This window comes from Cynocephalus volans, chromosome 8 (genome assembly GCF_027409185.1).
Source record: "Cynocephalus volans isolate mCynVol1 chromosome 8, mCynVol1.pri, whole genome shotgun sequence".
Classification (NCBI taxonomy): Eukaryota; Metazoa; Chordata; class Mammalia; order Dermoptera; family Cynocephalidae; genus Cynocephalus; species Cynocephalus volans.
The window spans coordinates 67,534,860-67,556,480 of record NC_084467.1 but is presented as its reverse complement, the minus strand read 5'-3'; the positions used below and the strand labels follow the sequence as shown (position 1 = coordinate 67,556,480).

At 37.0% G+C, this 21,621-nt stretch overlaps 1 protein-coding gene across 1 annotated transcript in view; it reads right to left on the bottom strand.

Moving 5' to 3' along the window:
* MIGA1 (mitoguardin 1) overlaps positions 1-20,583 on the bottom strand; it is a 76,479-nt gene extending 55,896 nt beyond the window's left edge. The window contains exons 1-2 of the mRNA XM_063104947.1: positions 20,503-20,583; positions 17,612-17,720 (exon numbers count right to left, since the gene is read on the bottom strand). Of these exons, the coding sequence (XP_062961017.1) occupies positions 17,612-17,710 (99 nt within the window). The 5' untranslated portion in view covers positions 17,711-17,720; positions 20,503-20,583. The remainder of the gene's footprint in view (positions 1-17,611; positions 17,721-20,502) is intronic.
* Between the last annotated feature and the right edge of the window lie 1,038 nt (positions 20,584-21,621).

Genomic DNA, 21,621 nt, shown 5'->3' with positions numbered 1-21,621 from the left:
ATTTGTTTTGGCAACTCTGGAGAATTAATACATAAGGGAAATTCCTCAATCTGATAAAGGGCACCTATAAAAAATCCTATAACTAATATCATACTTAATGATGAAAGACCAAATGCTTTCCCCATAAGATCATGAACAAGGCAAGGATGTCTTTTCAGCAATGTCCTACCAGAAGTATTTCCAGTGCAAAAAGTCAAGAAACAGGAATAAAAGGAAAACATACTGAAAATGAAGAAATAAAACTGTCTCTATTCACAGATGACATAACTGTCTACATAGAAAGTTCCATCCTGGCCGGTTAGCTCAGTTAATTAGAGCATGATGCTATAAAACCAAGGTCAAGGGTTCGGCTCCTTGAACCAGCCAGCTGCTAAAAAAAAAAACGTAATTCCAAAAAATCTACAAAAAAGCTCCTAGAGCTAGTAGATAAGTTTAGCAAGGTTAACAGGATATAAAGTCAATATAAAAATATCAGCAACCTTTCTATGATAGCAATAAGCAAGTGAATTTTGAAATTTAAAAAGCAATACTATTTATAATAGCACCAAGAAAAAGAAAAAAATTAGAGATAAATTTAACAAAATCTGTGCTAGATAACAACAAAACACTGATAAAAGAAATCAAAGATGATAAAGGGAGAGATACACCATATCCACAGATTGTAAGGTTTCATTTCTCTCAATTTGGTCTGTAGAAACATAATCCTAATCATATCCCAGCAAAATTGTTTGTAGATATTGATGTGTTTTTTTTTTTTAAATCAGGAAAAGGCAAAGGAACTAGAATAGCCAAAATAATTTTGAAAAAAGAACAACCTAGTAGGAGAACTTAAACTACCCAATTTCAAGACATAACTATAAAGCAACAATAATCAAGACAATGTGGCATTGGTGAAAAAACAGATATATAGATCAATGCAACAGAATAGAGAGCTCAGAAAAACCCCACACAAAATAATCAACCTATTTTTGTCAAAGGTAAAAAGAAAATTAAACAAAGAAATTTCTAGAAGAAAACACAGGAGAAAATCTGCATTACCTCATAATCACCAAAAACCAGAAACAACCTGGATGTCCTTCAGCAGGTGAAAGAATAAAGAAATGGCAGTATATCCATACAACGAAATAAAAAGGGACAAACTATTCAGACATGCAACAATGTGAGTGACTTTCAAATGCATTACATTAAGTGAAAGAAGCCAATCTCAAAAGATCACTGTATAATTCCATTTATATGACACTGTGGTAAAGGCAAAACTACAGGGACAAAAAACAGATCAACAGTAGCCAGGGGGTTAGGGGATGATGACGTGACTATAAAGGGGCAGCACAATGACTTTTGGGGGTTACAGAACTGTTCTGTTTGCTACTGTGGCGATAAATACATGACTGCACATCTCTCAAAACCCACAGAACTGTGCATAACAAAGAACAAATTGCACTACATGTAAATTTTTAAAAGTCAACCAGGAAGTGGGGGAAACCCAACATAGATTACAGACTGTGACAGAAATCAAACTGTTACAAATAAAGGACATAAACATACTGAAAAGGGTGGGAAAGAAAGGTACTGATTTAAGTAACAGCATTTTAACTGCATACCATTAGGCTAAAGACAAAAAGAATTATACACAAACACTGTAATCTAGTTGGTAAATTTATTTATTACTGGGGTAGCAATTCTGAAACTACTTTATATATATGTACACTAGATATTGTAGAAAGTAAATATACTATAAATAAATAATATACTGTAGTAATGAGAGCCAGGGTCTCACTGTTAGAAAAAGTTACAGTTTTTGCCTGGAAATTTCAGATGCTGCAGCTGCCCCCATGCTGCTCCTCAGATTCTGGAGTTGGGTACTGTGTCCCTGAAGGAGTTGGTGTTGTTTAAGAACGTGGCTGTGGATTTCACTTGTAAGGAGTGGCAGGACCTGGATGATGCTCAAAGGGCCTTGTATAGCGATGATGTTGGAGACCTCAGCAGCCTGGTGTCATCAAGGCACTGCATTACCAAACCTGAGGTGATCTTCAAGCTGGAGCAAGAAGCAGAGCCGACATAAGAACCTCCAGACCAGAGCCTGCAAGAAGTCAGACCTTACTCTGCATCAAAGAATTTACACAGGGGAAAGGCCCTATGGATGAAATAACTAGAAAAATCTTTTACCAGAAATCACTCTTCAGCAGACATCAGAGAATTCACACAGGCCAACTGTAATGAATGTGGAAATATCTGTCAGAAGTCACACCTCAGCAGACATCAGAGAATTCACAAAGGGGAGAAATCCTGTATGGCAGAGACTACCTTCGTATTTTCCAAAAACCACACTCTTTTCTCTTGCACAGATATCAGCCATACTCAACTTCCTGCCTTATGTGCACAACCGTGTGACTGAGGTCTATTCAGAGGAATATGGACAGGTGATGAACATTACTTTCAAGGCTGGCAACAAAAAAAAATGTTCTGATTTCTTATACCCCAAGGGTCTGAAGTGCAGATGACCCTATGGGTGGCCTTGGGAACCACAGGTGGGAGAAGGCCACCATCATTTAAGACAGAAAGAATTGACTGGAGAGTGCAGAGATCTTCCCACTTTATTCTGAAACCTTCCATTTATACTTTACGTGAGTAAGAATATTTACTCTGCTGAAATAAAAAAAAGAAAAGAGAGAAAGAAGTTACAAATGAGCAAAGTAAGGATTCTAAAATGAAACTTGTGTTGTTGGACTGAAGTCAGAAGTATTAATATGAGGGCCGGCCTGTGGCTCACTCGGGAGAGTGTGGTGCTGATAACACCAAGGCCACGGGTTCGGATCCTGTATAGGGATGGCTGGTTTGCTCACTGGCTGAGCGTGGTGCTGACAACACCAAGCCAAGGGTTAAGATCCCCTTACCGGTCATCTTTTTAAAAAAAAAAAAAGAAGAAGTATTAATATGAACTCATTTTTTTAAATATGTATATACAGATAGACAAATTCAGAAATATAGCTGTGTGTGCATACGCATATTAGTATGCATTCATATATTTTACAGCTGTTTCCTAAGAGAATCTAGTGACATCTCAGCAGCAGTGCACACACCTAAAATCCGGATCTTAGTTTCTAAATGACATTCTCCACGAAAGAGAATCAAAGCTTTTTTGGAGAAGTGTTTGATTCCAGGACTAGGACAGAGAAAACACAAGATGAACCTGGAGGAAAAATAAAAAGAAGGAAAGAAAGAAAAAAGGAGAGGAAATGTCAAAAGGACATAGGAGCCAACCTGAAAGAGCTCCCCATAGCCAAGATGGAACAATTTGAGAAACTAATGACAGTATTGGATTATAACCCAAAAAATAAATTAAATATCGAATGGATATTAATAAATAATTGAATAAATAAATTAAAAGGGGTAGAAGAGACAACTCTTTTTCACAGAACAATTTCAAATAATAAATGTAGAAGAAATAAGGAAAATAGAAGGTCACCAATAAACACTTCAGTAGTAATTACTGAAGGTAAGATCTAAACAAGTGCTAAAATTAGTAAGCAAAAATTTAAGGAGAAACAAGATATTTACATAGTCTCAAAGTGTCTACCTACAAATTTATTATTTACAAAGGAGAAAATCAGTGGAAAAAATGGCAGATACCCTCTTAACCAAGTGATCAAGATTAACATCACCAGTAACAGGGTATGCAGACATCATCATGTATCCTCTGATATAAAGCAGTACGATCTCTTGCCAAAAATGCATAACCTCAATCAAATTCTGAGAAAACATGAGACAAACCGAACTGAGGGTCATTCTACAAAAAGCTAACCTGTATTCTTCAGAAATGTCAGGACACAAAAGCCAAGGAAAGACTGTGAGAACTGTTACAGATTGGAGAAGACTAAGTAGACTTGACAACTAAATGCAACCTGGTATCCTGAATTGGACACTGAAGGACATAAGGAGAAAAACTAAGGAAATCTAAATTGTCTATAGTGTAGTTAGGAATATTATACCTATGTTAATTTCTTAGTTTTTATGATTATACTAGAGTTATGATAGCTAATAAACGAAAGAGGAAGGGAAGAATGATGTCACCACTTTGTAACCTCTTGAATTAGCACCCATAGGTTATAACCATCAAAGACTGATAACATCACAAAAAGAGAGCCAACTTGATATTATGTACTTCCTAAGATCTAGCTTTGGAAAAGAAAAACTGGATCTGATACTCGAATCTAACTACCAATTCACAGGAGATGTAGTCGAGAGCAAATGCAATCAACAAGATCCTGTCACAACAAAGAACCTGGTTTCTTCTACAGAAAATAAATACAAAGGGCTCTTGCTCTTCCCCCTCCTTGCCACGTGATGCCCTGTGTTGCCACAGGACTCTGTGGAGAGTCCTTACCAAGAAGGCCCTCACCAGATGTACCCCCTGAACTTTGGACTTTCCAGCCTCCAAAACCATAAGAAATAAATTGCGTTATCTTATTTAAAATAAATAAATAAAAATACAAAGAAAAAAAAAAAAGGAGAGGTAGCCTGTAGATTAAAAGAGATTCAAGAATTGAAAGATACCTATGAAACTTAAGAGATATCTCAATTCCAAAAAGCAAAAGAAAAAGAAAAATACTCATACGACAATAAGAAAAATACAAACATTTGATGCTGATACTATTAAGAAATTACTATTTGGGGAGGATGTAGTGCTGTGGTAGTTATGTTTTAAGAGATAAGATATACAAAGAAGTATATACGGATGAAATAATATGACATATTGGATTCGATTCAAAATAATTCAGTGGAGAGTTGGGAGTGGGATGAAAGAACTGTGTAGGAGAACAGAGGAAATATGATTGCCCATGAATTAACTGTTGAGGCTGGTTGTCAGGTACATGGGAGTTTGTTAAACTATTCTATTTTGCTTAAAATTTTCCATAATAGGAGTATTTTTAAAATGAAAGAATGAATTAATATAAACTTTCAAACCATAATGTAATGGCAGAAGAAAACTTTTAATCATTATCATTTAAAAACACATGATCAAAAAAAACAAAACACACACACATATCATCTATATAAAAAATCTTACAGAATTTACCAAAAGCTACTAGAACAAGTGAGTTTAACAAATTTATAGGATACAAGACCAATATAGTACTCCCCCCATATTCACCACATTTACCAAGCTCCTTCCATGTCACAGATGTTTTTGTAGTGCCTGTGATAGAAAGATAAATAAATGACGAACCAGGATAATTCAAATCACTTCTAGACTAATACAAGAGGTAGGTACATGAACAGGTTAACCAGGATGCATCAGGACACATGCTACAGTAGTCCCCCTTTCATGTGTGGTTTTTCACTTTCTGCAGTTTCAGTTGCCCACGGTCCAAAAATATTAAATGGAAAATTCCAGAAATAAGCAATTCATAAGTTTTCAATTGTGCACCGTTCTGAGTAGCATGATGAAATGTCATACTGTCCTGCTCCATCCTGCCCAGAACATAAACCACCCCTTTGTCCAGTGTATCCGCGCTATATATACAATCCACTGGCAGTCATTTAGTAGCTGGCTTCAGTTATCCGATCAACTGTTTGAGTATCGCAGTGCTTGTAACTCTTATTTTACTTAATACATAATGGTCCCAAAGTGCAAGAGTAGTGATGCTGGCAATTCAGATACACCAAAGAGAAGCTATACAGTGCTTCCTTTAAGTGAAAAGGCAAAAGTTCTCTACTTAATAAGGGGGGAAAAATCATATGCTGAGATTGCTAAGTTCTATGGTAAGAATAAGAACAAATCTTCTATCCATCAAATTGTGAAGAAGGAAAAAGAAATTCGTGCATAGTACATATACATAAGGTTTGGTGCTATCCATGGTTTCAGGCATCCACTGGGGGTCTTAGAACAGGTTTTCTGTGGACAAGAGAGGAATACTATCTATATACAAAAATCTGTATTTCCATATACTATTAAGTAATTGGAAATTTTTTTTTTCTTTTTATGTGTGTGTTTCTTTTTCTGGAAATTGAAATTTTAAAAATACCATTTATAATAGCATAACAAAATATGAAATGCATAAGGATTAATCTGACAAAAGATGTGAAAGACATGTACCCTGAAAACTAGCGAACACTGTTGAAGAAAAAGAAAAACTAAACATATGGAGAGATGTAATGCATTTATGGGTTGAAAGACTCAATAAAGATGCCAAACGTCCCCAAATTAATCTACAGATTAGAGCAATCCCAATGATAGTGCTAGCAAACTTTTTTTTCTTTTCTTGGTAGAAACTGATAGCTGATTCTAAATTTCAAATGGCTATGCAAAGGACCTAGAATAGTCAAAAACAACTCTAAAAAATAAAACAAAAGTTGGAGGACTAACACAACCCAATTTCAAGACTTAAAAAGCTACAATAAACAAGACAGTGTCATACTGGCATAAAGAGAGACAAACAGATCACTGGAACAGCGGGGAAAAGTAGACCACACATATATGAATGACTGATTTTTGGCAAAGGTGCAAAGGCAATTCGATGGAGAAAAATAGTCTTTTCAACAATCAGTGCTCGAAAAATTTGGTTATCCATATGCAATAAATATGGAACCTCAAGCAATACCTCACACCATATACAACAATTAATTCATGGATCATAGAACTTAAAACTTAAAAAACATAGGGCCAGCCCGTGGCTCACTCGGGAGAATGTGGTGCTGATAACACCAAGGCCCCGGGTTTGGATCCCATATAGGGATGGCCGTTTAGCTCACTAGGTGAGCGTGGTGCTGACAACACCAAGTCAAGGGTTAAGATCTCCTTACCGGTCATCTTTTGTTAAAAACAAACAAACAAACAAACATAAACATAAAAGTCAAAACTATAAAAGACCAAGAAGAAAACACAGGAGAAAATCTTTGTGACCTCTGGTCAGGTAAATATTTCTTAGCTATAACACCAAAAGACTGATCCTTAAAAAAAAGCAAAAAGAAAAAAGTTGATAAATTGGACTTCAGAATTAAAATCTGCTCTTTGAAAGGCACTGTTAAGAGAACAAAAAGCCACAGACTGAGAGAAAATAGTACCAAATCATATATATGATAAAGCACTTTCATTTATTCAGGGTATCTAAGGCATATAAAGAACTCTCAAAACTTAATAAGAAAACAAAAACCCTATTAAAAAATGGGCAAAAGCTTTGTACAGATGTATCAACAAAAAAGAGATGGCAAATAAGCACATGAAAACATGCTCAAAATCATTAGCCATTAGGGATACGCAAATTAAAACCACGACAAGATTCTACTACACACCTATATTAGAATGGCTAAAATTAAAAAGACTGGCCATAACAATGTTACAACTACTTTGGAAAAAGTTTGACATTTTCTTAAAAAATTAAATGTATACCTGTCTTATGACTCAGTCATTCTACTTCTAAGTATTTACCCAAGAGAAATGAAAACACATGTCCATACACTTATACAGGAAGGTTCTTCGCATATTTATAATTTTTAAAAGTACAGGAAACAATCCAAATGTCCATTAACAGGTGAAGAGGTGGACAAACTGTGATACAACCATACAATGGAATACTACTCAACAAAAAAAGGAATTAACTATTGATACACAAAACAACATGGATAAATTTCAAATTAGGCTGAGTGAAAGAAGCCAGAAAAAAAAGAGAGTGCATACTGTATGATTCTATTTATATTAAATTCTAGAAATGCAAATTAATCTATAGTAACAAAAAGCATATCAGTGGCTGCCAGAGGACAAGTTGGGGAGGGGAGCTAGACAGGGAGGTGGAAAGGTGGAGATTACAAAGGGAAATGAGAAAATTATTGGAGATGATGGATATGTTCATTATCTTGATAGCAGTAATGATTTCACATAGATATATTTATGTGCGTGTGTGTGTCAAAACTTAACAAATGGTATACTTGAATTATTCTCTTCAGAACCTCTCTTCAATAATATCTCTATTCATTATCAATTTTTATTTCTTTCCATTTCTATGTTTTTCCCTCTGAAACCATAACTTCAACGTTCGTAGCAACCAAATGAGATTCAGGGGAAAAAAAAAAATCAGCTCCTTCATTTTGGATGCTAAAGATTCGATAATAAAGTGAATTCTAAAAATAGCACTATTGGCTTCCAGTCAAGATGGCAGAATAGATGGTCGCCAGCATCATTCTCTCTCACAAATCAACCAATTTACAACTATTAAAAAGCAGCTACAGTCAAGCTGGGGCTGCTAGAGCTCAGAGGAAGTGGAGGAGAGACATACATAGTAAACAAAGGCAGGAGAAGCCACAGTGAGAGAAAGGATGGCTCATACCATTTTGAATCCCTGCCGCTTCAAGGCTGGCCCTTGTGAGTGCACAGAGCAAGAGCTGGCAAAAGCCACTGCTGTGCCCTTCCTATAAAGTTGCCTGGAGCTGGCAGGGGAGAGGAACAGCCAGGTGACCCTCAGGCCAGCAAGATCACTAACAGGGTTCCCATGGACACACATAGGAGCAAGAAGCCACAGCAACTGAAAAAAGGAGCCACTCAGAGGCTGGTGAGTCATCCCAAGAGACCAGTGCATGGCCCACCCTATGGGAAGCGTTTGGAGTGCAGGCAGTGGGGAAGATGGGCCCACCTGGGGAACATCAGAGCACAGCATGGACCGCTGATCTGCCCCCCAATCAGTGCACGACCACTCTGTGTAGTCTGGTCAGGAATACAGAACTTCAGGGGGAGCAGTTTGCTGAAAAGACTCAGGTCCAGACCAGAGTTTCTACACAACCCAGGTGTACCAGATCTCATGAGACCCAGAAGTACCTACGAAGTCAACCATTAAAACCTGAGCTGCACAAAAAGCCTTCCCCAGGGAATCAGCAGCAAAGCAGTAATTTAGCTCAACCACAGGGCTCAAGTGCTGGTCCCCACGGGAAGTTCCTGCATTTTAGAAGTAAGCAAAGGACAACAAACTAGTTCCAGTGCAGAGCTTAAGTAATGGGATCAGTGAATAATACAACACAGAACTGAAAGAAAAAACAAAATACCCACAGACCATAGACAAAGTTTGATATTAACTAGTAAAGGTCTCACTTCACCAAAGAACACCTATAAACCTGGAAGGACCAGAAGCCTTTTGGGCCCACAATCCAGAGAGGGAGGAGGGCTGGGGGCCTCAGCTCAGCAACAACCACCAAGCTGCCACAGGAAGCACCAGGTTCCTGAGCCGGGGCAGTGGGGGGCTGAGGGCTTCAGCCACATCCCCCAACATCTGCAACAGCCCAGAGATGACCACTGAACCACCACTGGAAGCCCCCTGGTCTCCCCTGCAGGAAAGAGGAGAGTGCCATGGGCCTCAACCTCCCCCCCCTTCCTTCTTTTCTCACCCTATTTCCTTCCCCCTTCCCCTCTCCCCCTCCCACTCAACTGCTCCACAACAACTTAGAATGTAAAAACGGATGGAGCCAGGGACTGACCCCTTCTCCTGCAACCAGGCATGGCGCCACTGCCACAGGGCCTGCCCAGGGTCCTGAGGCATGGAGCTGGAGACCAACCCCTGCTCTCTCACCCAGGCACACCACCGCTACCACCTGCCCTACCTGGGTTCCTGAGTCATCAAGTTAGGGACTGACCGCACCTCCTGCACATGGCAAGGAGCATGCCAAAAATATCACTTCTGTGTGGGTGGCCCACCACAATTGCCACAGCTGCTGCAATAGCGCTAGACGGCACAACCACCATGCAGAGAACCCACCACCAACTTGAGTACATTGTCACGAGGAGAGTCACCAGCAGAGTCCAAACAAAAGAGGATGTCTCTCTCCACAAAGCCCATTCCAGAGTGATAGAAGAAGCATCTGTTCTACGATAATAATGGGTAACTTGAAAACAACTCTCTCAACACTGGACAGAACATCTAGGCAACAAATCAAGGGTAACCGTTAATCTTTCAGAAGTTTAGAAGAAATCTAGGGTTATCAGAGGTGGGAGGGGGGAAGAAAGGGGGATGGGGAGAGATTGAATAAGGGGCATAAAGAATAAGCACAATTTGTGATAATACATATGCTAATAATATTGATTTGCTCAACATACATTAACGTTGAACCCCCAAAATATGTATAATCAATTATGATTCAATAAAAATAAATAAAGGTAACTCCCAAAATAAATAAATAAATAAAAATAGCACTATTGACTTACTGGCCAGTTGCCAAAAATAAAAAATAAAGATAAAAATAGCAGTACTGGGCTGGCCAGTTAGCTCAGTTAGTTAGAGCATGGTGCTGATAACACCAAGACCCAGGGTTTGATCCCTGTACCAGCTGGCCATCACATAAGTAAATAAATAAATAAAATTTTAAAAAATAGCAGTATTAGGGCCGGCCCGTGGCTCACTCGGTAGAGTGCGGTGCTGATAGCGCCAAGGCCCCGGGTTCGGATCCCATATACGGATGGCCAGTTCGCTCACTGGCTGAGCGTGGTGCTGACAACACCAAGTCAAGGGTTAAGATCCCCTTACCGGTCATCTTTAAAAAAAAAAAAAAAAAAATAGCAGTATTATCAGCATCATCTTAGTTTTTTTCATTTTATTTTATATATTGGCATAACCTCATTATTAAGAAGAAAATATTCTTCTTGGATCAAATTTAAATATATTAGTATTTAATGCACAAGTGAATGAAGGACAGCATAATCAAGACCTCCACTAAAGAAAAGAATCTATTAACACAGGCCCAGTCACAGCTAAGTGATGATGTATTCTTAAATAGGCAGGTCTACTGTATCCTAGGCACTGAGCTTAGAAAGCTTAGGAGACATGAATACAACGTTAAAACTACTCTGTAACACATATAACGTATGTTACTAACGTAAATTCAAATACAGAATAATATAAATCAATTCATTTTTATTAAGATCTAAGTTCCATTTACATGATATGTAATACTTTAATATGAAAAGATCCATTAAAGTTTACAGTTCTCATCTCATGAAAAAAGAAACCTTTTCCATGACAAAAATAAGTAACAAATTTTCTAGAGAAAGATGTTTATCATAAGTAATCTAGCCCACACAAGGTTTGAAAGTCTAATATTTCTCCTATCACTTCTTATTTTTGTTACTTTTTTTTCCTTCAGAGGATAGTCAATTATTTCCTGTCTCATTGCCTGCAACAATGGATATAAATATCACTGAATCACAAAACTCAGAGGGGCTTTTTGAGGTGATATAGTCCATTTTCTTACCTCCAAACAGAATGAAGACTAGACATATGTCCTAGTCATTCAACATTAATTGAGCATCAATTTAAGGGTCAGGCAGTGAGAACACAAAGAAAGGAATAAGACATTGTTCCTCATGCTCGGATTTCACAGTTCTCCCCACTCTACAATCTGGTGTCACTGTTTAATTCTTGTCAAGTTTTTCCCCTTATCTAATGTTCTCTGAAGACGGAGAATAGTTATTTAGTCACACACTAGTCTCCAGCTCCAATAACCTTATTTCCCTTTACTAAGCATAAACTTATTAGAACTAATTTGATCTACTCCCCTAACACAGTACTGACCACATCTTTTTTGTGGGGGGGATGGGTACAGGGGAGGGGGGCAGTTTGTTCCCTACCAGGCTCTAAGCTCTGTATGGGGAAGGGACTATTAGATCTTGCTTGCCACTTTGTATCGTGACTGGAACAGAGAAGATGCTTAATAAATGTATTTTTTAATAAATTTCTCTGATAACTAGAACACACTGCATGCAAACTGTAAACTCTGGACAAGTCTCTCAATGCCTCCAAATTCCAGTTTCATCATCTGTCAAATGGTAACAATTTCTTCCTCACACTGTTGCTGTGAATGAAGATAACTTTATAACAATAATGTCTCACAGGAGGCATTCAAAAATAAATGTTAGCTCTTATTATTTAACCTTGCCTTACAGATTTTAATTTTTTAATAAACATTTTATTTTGGAATAATTTTAGACTTACAGAAAAGTTGCAAAGATAGGAAAGAGAGTTCTCATATAACCATCACTAAGAATTTCCCTAACATTACATCTTACATAACCATGGTACTTTTGTAAAAAGTAAGAAATTAACATTAACACAATATTATTAACTAAACTACAGACTTTATTCTGATTTCAGTGGTTTTTCCACAAGTATCCCTTTTCTATTCCAGGATCTAATCCAAGATACCACACTGCATTTAAATAGATTTTATTTTTAAATGCTTAGTTAAGGGCTGGCCTGTGGCTCACTCAGGAGAGTGCGGTGCTGATAACACCAAGGCCGCGGGTTCGGATCCTATGTAGGGATGGCCGGTTAGCTCACTGGCTGAGCGTGGTGCTGACAACACCAAGCTAAGGGTTAAGATCCTCCCCCAAAATAAATAAATAAATGCTTAGTTAATTCTTAGTCTTTCTTACTGAACATTCTGAATTTGGAGAATAGACTAAACTAAATGCCATTTCTTGTTGTAGTTCTCAACTGAAAAGCAGAACCTTCTTGTATTAACATGGTATGTAGCAGTATACCAAAGTAATCCTTAAGAAAACCACAAGGGAAGAGACTTAAATATTTTGTTTAGAGTACACATTCATTAAATGAAAGAAAAAAGTACTTAGAAAATGTAGTATTCCTTAAGTAAATGACACAGAAAAATGAATAGGAGCTAACATGTGTGCCAAGCACTGTGTTTTACGTCCATTTGATAGATGATAAAAATTGACAGGTTTAGTAACTTGCCCACAATCACACAATTCCACAGTGGTGGAGCAAAAACCAAAATGCATTATGGAAGATGTGTTTAAATCCATGCATGTTATACATCATCTGTTGAAATTACTTCAGTTATACTAATGACATATATCTCACTGTGCAACTAACTGTAACTGAATCACATCCAACATGGATTGTCAATTTTTGGAGGCTGAACTAATGAACAAAAAAATCTCACGTCTTTTATTCATGAAATATCAATCCAATTCTAAAGCTACAGAACTGCCTAAACAAGAACTCTGAGCATTTCCTACATGAATCGTTCTTGGTCCTTTGATGCTATTCAAACTACAGCCCACTTTCCTAGTTCAGGGGTCAGCAAACTTTTTCTATAAGGACCAGTTAGTAAATATTTTAAGCTTTATGAAACATATGGTCTCTATTACAACCAGTTAATTCTATTGTAATAGCACAAAAGCAGTCACAGACAATACATTAACAAATGAGCGTGCCTGTGTTCCAATAAAACTTTAGTTACAAAAAAAGGTTGTGGCCTTGATTTGGTCTGTGGGCTGTAGTTTACTGAACCACCTTAGTGCATTCTGTGGTATGGAATGAGTTTCGGATACTAAGTATCATGACTGAGAGTAGAGGATGTATCCTGAAGTGGGTTTTTTTGTTTTTGTTGCTGTTGTTTTTGGTTTTGGTTTTTTGCAGCCGGCTGGTACAGGTATCAAACCCCTCTCAATAATGGATAAATCAGACAGATGATAAGGAAACAGAGGATTTAAATGACACAATAAATCAACAAGATCTAACAGATATGTATAAAACCCTCTACCCAAAAACAAGAGCACACACATTCTTCTGAAGTGCACATGGGACATTTCCCAGGAAATGCCATAGGTTAGGCCACAAATTAAGTCTTAATAGATTTAAAAGATAGATGTCATACAAAATATCTTCTCTGACCAGAACAGGATGAAGTCAGAAACCAATAACAGCAGCAAAACTGAAAAATTTGGAAAATTGTGGAAATTAAACAATATACTCTTAAACAACCAATGGATCAAAGGAGAAATCACAATGGAAATTACAAAATATTTACAGCAAATGAAAATGAAAACACAACATGTCAAAACTCAGAAAATGCAGCAAAAGCAGTACTACGTGGGATATTTATAGTTATAAATGCTTACATTAAAAAACAAGAAAGATCTCAAATCAACAAAGTAACTTTATGACTTAAAGAACTAGAAAAAGAACAAACTAAACCCAAAGTTAGCAGAGATAAATGAAACGGAGACTAGAACAATGGAGAAAAATCAATGAAACCAAAAGTTGCTTCTTTGACAAGATCAACAAAACTGACAAACCTTTAACTAGACAGACTAAGAAAAAATAGAGAGAAGATTCATATTACTAAAATCAGAAATAAGATATTACTACTGATTCTATAGAAATAAAAAGGATTATGAGAGAGTACTATGAACAATTTTACACAAACAAGGTGAATAACCTAGATTAAATGGACAAATTCCTAGGAAAAAACTTACAAAACTAACAAGACTAAATCACAAATAGAAAATCTATTTGAATAGACTTATAACTAGTAAGGAGATTAAATCAGTAATCAAAAATCTCCCAGCAAAAGAGAACTGTGGTTATTATAGGTGGGAAAGTGGAGAGGGGGGTGGAAGGATAGTGAGAGGCTGGTTAATGGACACAAAATTACAGCTAGATAGGAATAATAAGTCCTATTGGTGTACAATCAACCCAGGAATCTATAATTAACAATGATTTACTGCATATTACCAAACGACTAGAAGAGAGGAGACCAAATGTGCACAAAGAAATGATTAAGTTTTGCAATGACTAAGCTAATTACCCTGGCTAGATCATCACACATTGTACACATGCATTGAAATATAACTCTGAACCCTATAAATATGTACAATCATATTTTTCAATAAAATTTTTTTCAATAAAATTTTTTTTAATAATCTCCCAACAAAGAAAAGCCCTAGACCTAATAGCTTCAATGGTGAATTCTACCAAATATTTAAAGAACTAATACCAAAGCTTCTCAAACTTTTCCAAAAATTGAAGAGGAGGGAAAACTTCCTAACTCATTCCATGAAGCCAGCATTACCCTGATACCAAAGCCAGACAAAGACACTGCAAGAAAACTACACACCTATATCCCTTATGATGCAAAAATCCTCAACAAAATACTAAAAAAACAAATTCGGCAGCACCTTAAAAGGACTGTACACGATGACCAAATGGAATTTATTCCTCGAATGCAAGAATGATTCAACATAAGAAAACTCACCAGTGTAATATGCCACATGAGCAGAATGAAGGAAAAAAACCCACATGATCATTTCAATTGATGCAGAAAAAGCATCTGACAAAATAAATAAAAACACTTTCATGATAAAAAGACTCAACAAACTAGACATAAAAGGAAACTACCCCAATATAATAAGAGCCATGTATGAAAAACCTTCACATTCAATGGTGAAAGCTTGAAAACCTTTCCTCAAAGATCAGGAAAAAGGCAAGGATGCCTTCTTTCACCACCTCAACAAAATATTGGAAGTACTAGCTAGAGCAAGTAGGCAAGAAAAAAAAATAAAAGCATCCAGATTAGAAAAGAAGTAAAATGATCTCTGTTTGCAAATGATATGATCTTATATATAGAAAACCCTAAATACTTCACAAAATAACTGTTAGAACTAATAAATGAATTCAGCAAAGTAGCTGGATACAAAGTCATCACACAAAAATCAGTTATATTTCTGCACTAACAATGAACAATCTGACAAGGAAATTAGGTAAACAATTCCATCCACAGTAGCATCAAAAAAAAAAAAAAAAAAGAAAGAAAGAAAACTTTGGAATTAACTTAACCAAAGAAGTGAAAGATCTGTACAATGAAGACAAGAAAATATTGCTGAGAGAAATTAAAGATGATGTAAATAAATGGAAGCACATCCCATGTTCATGGGCTAGAAGACAATACTGTTAAGATGTTAATACTACCCAAAACTATCTACAGATTCAATACAATCCCTGTCAAAATTCCAATGATACTTTTTGCAAAAACAGAAAAACCCATCCTAAGATTCATATGTAATCTCAAGGGACCAGAATAGTCAAAACAATCTTCAAAAAGAATAAAGCTGGAGGATTCACACTTCCTAATTTCAAAACTTACTACAAAGCTACAGTAATCAAAACAGTATGGTACTGGCATAAAGACAGACATATAGACCAACAGAAGAGAGAACGCAGAAATAAACCTTCACATATATGGTCACTTGATTTTTGACAAGGGTGCAAGACCATACAATGGGGAAAGAACAGTCTTTTCAACAAATGTTGCTGGGAAAACTGGGAATCTACATGCAAAAGAATGAAGTTGGGCCCTTACCTAACACCATACACAAAAATTAACTCAAAATGGATCAAAGACCTAAATGTAAGACCTAAAACCTTAAAAAGCTTCACAATTTTGGATTTGGTGATGATTTCTTATATATGACACCAAATGTACAGGCAAGAAAAGAAATAACAGACAAATTGGAATTGATGGAAATTTTTAAATTTTGTGCATCAAAAGATTATCAACAGAGTAAAAAAGCAACGCATAGAATCGAAAATAATTTGGGCCGAGCCCATGGCACACTTGGTAGAGTGCTGCGCTGGGAGCGCGGCAACACTCCCGCCACGGGTTCGGATCCTATATAAGAATGACTGCTGGTGCACTCACTGGCTGAGTGCCGGTCACGAAAAAATGACAAAAAAAAAAAAAAAAAAAAAAAGAATCGAAAATAACTTGAAATCATGTATCTGATAAAGGATTAATATCCAGAATACATAGAGAATGCCTAAAACTCAACAACAAAAAAGCCTGATTCAAAAATGGGCAAAGGACAAAATAGATCTATATGGTCCATAAGCACATGAAAAGATGCTGAACACCACTAATCATCAGGGAAATGCAAATCAAAACCACAATGATATACCACCTCGCAGTCATTAGGATGACTACTACCAATAAAATAGAAAATAACAAGTGATGGTAAGAATATGGAAAAATTGAATCAGCCACAATGTATATCGACATAATAAAATTTTTTTAAAAAATAAAAATAAAAAAATAAATGTCTACCAATACCGTTAAAAAATAATAATAATAAAAAAATAAAAAGATCAAAAAAAAAAAGAATATGGAAAAATTGTGCACTGTTTGTGGGAATGTAGAATGGTACGGCTGCTGTGGAAAACAGTATGGCAGTTCCTCAAAAAATTAAAAATAGAGGGCTGGCCTGTTAACTTAGTTGGTTAGAGCACAGTGTTATAACACCAAGGTCAAGGGTTCAGATCCCTATACCTACCAGCTGCCAAGAAAAGGTTAAAATGGTCAATTTTATGTCTGTGTACTTAACTACAACAAAATTAAAATAAAAGGTTTGTAATAGTGAGAACAGGCCCATTGAAATAATACCATCCACTAAAAATAATTTTAATGGACTGTGTAAATGAACTTAAGATAGTAAAAAAAAAATTTTAAGCAATGTAATCCCCTTTTATAATTTCTAGTTATAAATATGATAACCAAAAAAAACCCCTCATGAAATAAATAGAAACCATGTAGGTATTAAACTACTTTAATAAACATTGTGGCTAGCCAGTTAGCTCAGTTAGGGAGAGCATGGTGCTGATAACAACAAGGTCCAGGGTTTGATTCTGTACCCAGCAGCTGCTAAAAAAAAAACATGAGTGGGAATAAACATTTTCACTATACCATATAAAAACCTCAACTGAAATTGAAATACTGTAAACAAAATATGTTCTGAGCAACAAACTTATTCAACTTCATGTATGCTTCTTCTGTTTACCTGGGAGAGAGAATAGTACCAAGACAGAGGAAGATCAAACACTCTCAGCGCCGCTGTCTTCAAGGAAAACTGTGATTCTCTCACTGTTTCTTCTGACATGACTCCTCTTCTAAATGTCATTAAATGAAACATAAAAACATATTAGCAACAGGTATTTCTGGTTACTTTACCAGTAAAAGATACAAATTGAAAATTTAACTCTATTAGATTTTTTTTTTTTTGCAGTAAATTATTCATATTACAGTTGAGCTGAAATCGTATTTTTTAATCACCCAGGCAGCAAAAGAGAAAATAAGCTAGATTTAAACCTTGAGTTTAAGTTGTAAATTTTCCCTAGAAAATTGCAGGTTCTAAATTTTCTCTTTTCTGGTTAAATAAAAGTTTATGAGCTTTTAGATATTAATTTAAAATCTACTTCCCACTCATTTTCTTCATTTAACAGGGGGGCGAAGGGTTGCTAAACGGAATCTGGAACAGACTCCTGGAGCTAGAAGTGAAACTCAGAGTTCACTGACTGAATTTCAGAACTCATGCATTTATTCTCCTCCTGCCCCATTTTTTAAATCTTCAAAAAATGCCACATACGTGCTATATAATTTTGATGTTGTTTTAATGCATGCTATTCCTTTTTTAACCAAAGAAAAGTGAGATGTCTACAGAGGAGGCAGCTAATTGAAACATGATGGTTCAGGGACTGTGTCTCTGCTTTGTAGAGCCAGAAATGCAATTTTATCAGTGCACCCAATTGAACACACACTAAACAAATTCACATAGTACTGATGTATAAATCAGTTTACAAATTTATTCATTTTATAATTTTTAAAAAATACACTATCCAGTGACCAGAATACTTACATATGTTATCAAAACATACCCTCCCTGAAATAAAAGATCATGGGAAGCTGAATTAGTCAAAAATTAATTAAGTCAAAAATTTTGCCTGGTGAGCACAAAATCGAAGGCTCCTGAGAAATATTTTATTCAAGCCAAGAAAAAGCCTGGGAATTCTCCCTGGTACACAAGGGAGTAGGCATCTCTAGTAACCAGAATGTTTATGCCTACCAAATTCAGTATTTCTTTTCCTTGGATAGTGCTCTATATTACCAAAGCGAAAATAAAAATTACCAATAATCCCTCAATAAAAGCTTATTTGCTATACTTTATTTCTGCATTTATCTCTGTGCTCTCTTTTTCTAGACTCCAGTAGGCTACCCCCTTCTGTTAATACCTGCATTTTTTCAGAGAAGTGTCAAAACCACTGATTAAGTAGTGGTTTCCTTTCAAATCAAACAGTAATACCTATTAGGGTAGGTTACTAGTACTGACACTTATCTTAAGCCTTACTAGTGACACTGCAGTGTAAATTTAATTCCCTCCACCCATGTTCTAATTACAACTTTTAGATTCAGTATAATTAGTACTAATTGAAGTACATTTATTCCAGCCAACAAACTGTGATACAGATATATAATGGAGGAATACAGAAGAAACCATGAAGAAATAGTTAAGTGAAAAATGGTCCTCTGAAGAATGAGATGGGGGGGCAGGGAATCATGGCTTTTCTTAAAAGTCTTTCTGTAATATTTGATTTTTTTAAAAATTGTATTACTTTAAAAAATACTACAGAAAAACGTGAAAAAACTGTTTTCCTTCCCCTAAAAATTGACATTTTTCTTTCTGAGAAACATTTTTACCAATTAAACAGATTCTGAATCACTAAGCAATCTATGCTACTACATCAAAAAAATCAAAACAAAACACTGAGAGTAATTCACCCAAATTTTTCCTATCATAGAGCATTCCAGATTTTTAAGCATAAGAGAAAGAAAATAAAGCAAACACTTCAATTTGCTAGAGTGGTTGTCCTAAAAGAATTTTGACAAATCTCTATTTTTGCATTCTAACGACCTCATTCCCTTTCATTTAAAATCATTGAGGAATCTGATTCCAAACTTAATCATCATTAATTGAATTACTTTAAAAAGTGAGTCACTTCAGTTGCTCTCAGAACTATAATTAAAATAAACATGAAGGCAAAATGACTTTTCAAATTTGTAGAGGGGGTCTAAAACATCACCAAAAATATTGTGCTGTGCTGTGTACTATTACTTGCTTCTCTCCATTCCAACACTGGGAAATCAAAAAGAAGTGGCATAAATAGAGTCTGCTTCTTAAACATCCTAAAAGTCTATTCTACAACTTTGACTTTATAACCCAAGCAAGAATGAAAGTCTGACACACCAAAAAAAATTTTCACGTGAAGCATAAATTACACAACCGAACTCTGAGAGGTCATTTTACGCACAGCAAAAATGCTTAGCTGCAATAGTAATAAAATAATAATAATAAAGGTTTTAAAGGTCTATGCAAGAACAAGATATCTTGGAATTCTCCTTCCAGAAAAGAGATGTTTAACAACTTTAATTACAGTACGGACCTGAACAACACCATCTTCCCAATGCTAAATTATTCTTTGAAAGCACCTTCAAAGAAGCATAACCTTCCACATCCAAAAACCACTCCCGGTTCAAAACCACCTGCACCAAACCTCGGACCACACCCCCACCTCCTCGCGCGCCCCGCCCGCCAGCCCCTCGCCGCGCTCTCCTCTGCACTCTTCCTTTTTCTCTACCAAGAGGACCAGAGAAGGGGCTCCCTCCGGGCTTGGCCGTCCAGCCCCTCACTCGGGCTCAGCTGGGTGGCGAGCCCACCCTGACCCCGCGCTCCCCCTGCGGGCCTCCCCGTGGCGTGCGGGCCCTCCTGCTTGCTGTGGCTCCACCCGACACTCCGAGCTCGGACTGCTAACGCCGGCGCTGGAGGCCCGCCGAGCCCTCTGCCCCGAGGGCATCGCGAGCCCACTCTCCGCTCGGGCCGCTCCTCCACCCGCGTACCTGGCGCTCACGACCAGGAGCAGCCGGCCCACACCCGCTTCCCCGCCTCAACCCGGCGCTAAGTCCCAGCCTGGCCGCGGGAGGCGGAGTCCTTCCGGGGTCAGGATTGGGAAGGTGGAGAGAATGTGGAGGGGCGAGGGGGGGGGGTGCCTTTTAAACCTTTCTGCGTGAGCAACTACGTGTGAAGCACCTCCCGCCATTTTTGTTTAGGGCAGAAGCTCCCGCCTCGTCAGGTACACGTAAAAACTCCATTAGAAGAACTGCATCCTTTTACAGACCTGTCAAGAACTGGTATCGTAGTTCGTAACCTTTTGGAGGATCTAGAACCGTTCTGCGAGTCAGATGACAACTATGGAGCCTTTCCTCAGAAAAATGCACAGACTTGCTCGTACATTAGTAAAAGAAAAAAAAAAAATTATACACTTCCAAACCCCTGAAACCAATCCATGGATTCCACATTTAGAATCCTTACCCCTCAAAACGAATGCGTGTTAAGAGCATTCCAACCCTGTATAGATGATGTATTTATTATTGATTTCAATTCCTCTTTACCTTTTCCTCTGCTGTTCCCACTAAATTAGGCAACCAAAGAATAGTGAATGTGGCCAAGTATGAGGGGTTAGGCTGGGTAGTCACTGCTCTCAGCTTCTAAAATACAGCAAACTAATGGGCGAGGAGGGTAGCAAAAAATAACAGCAACCACAAAACTGGATGCTGTTTCCATGTGCGGTTCTGAGCCTGCACATTCCATCAGAACAGCACATTTAAGAATTCCAGTTGCTGAGCATATTTGTGGTGAAAAGCCAAAATAAATTTGTACAGATAGAAAAAACATGAGAGCAAATGTTATTCTTCTTATCTAAGGAACAAGAATGAACAATCCTTTCTGTATTCAAAATTACCATTTAGTCAAATGGAATATAGGGAGAATGACAATACCAACGTAGGATGTTACTAGATGAATAATAACTAAAAATTCACAGACTGAGTTCTATCTGAAAATAGATAGATAAATACTTATAAAGTAAATGGAGCTCATGAGACTTGAAGAACCCCCAAATTTTAAGGCTGTTTTTGTTTATTTCACCAATATCCTCTCTGCTGCCTCCTCCCTATTTC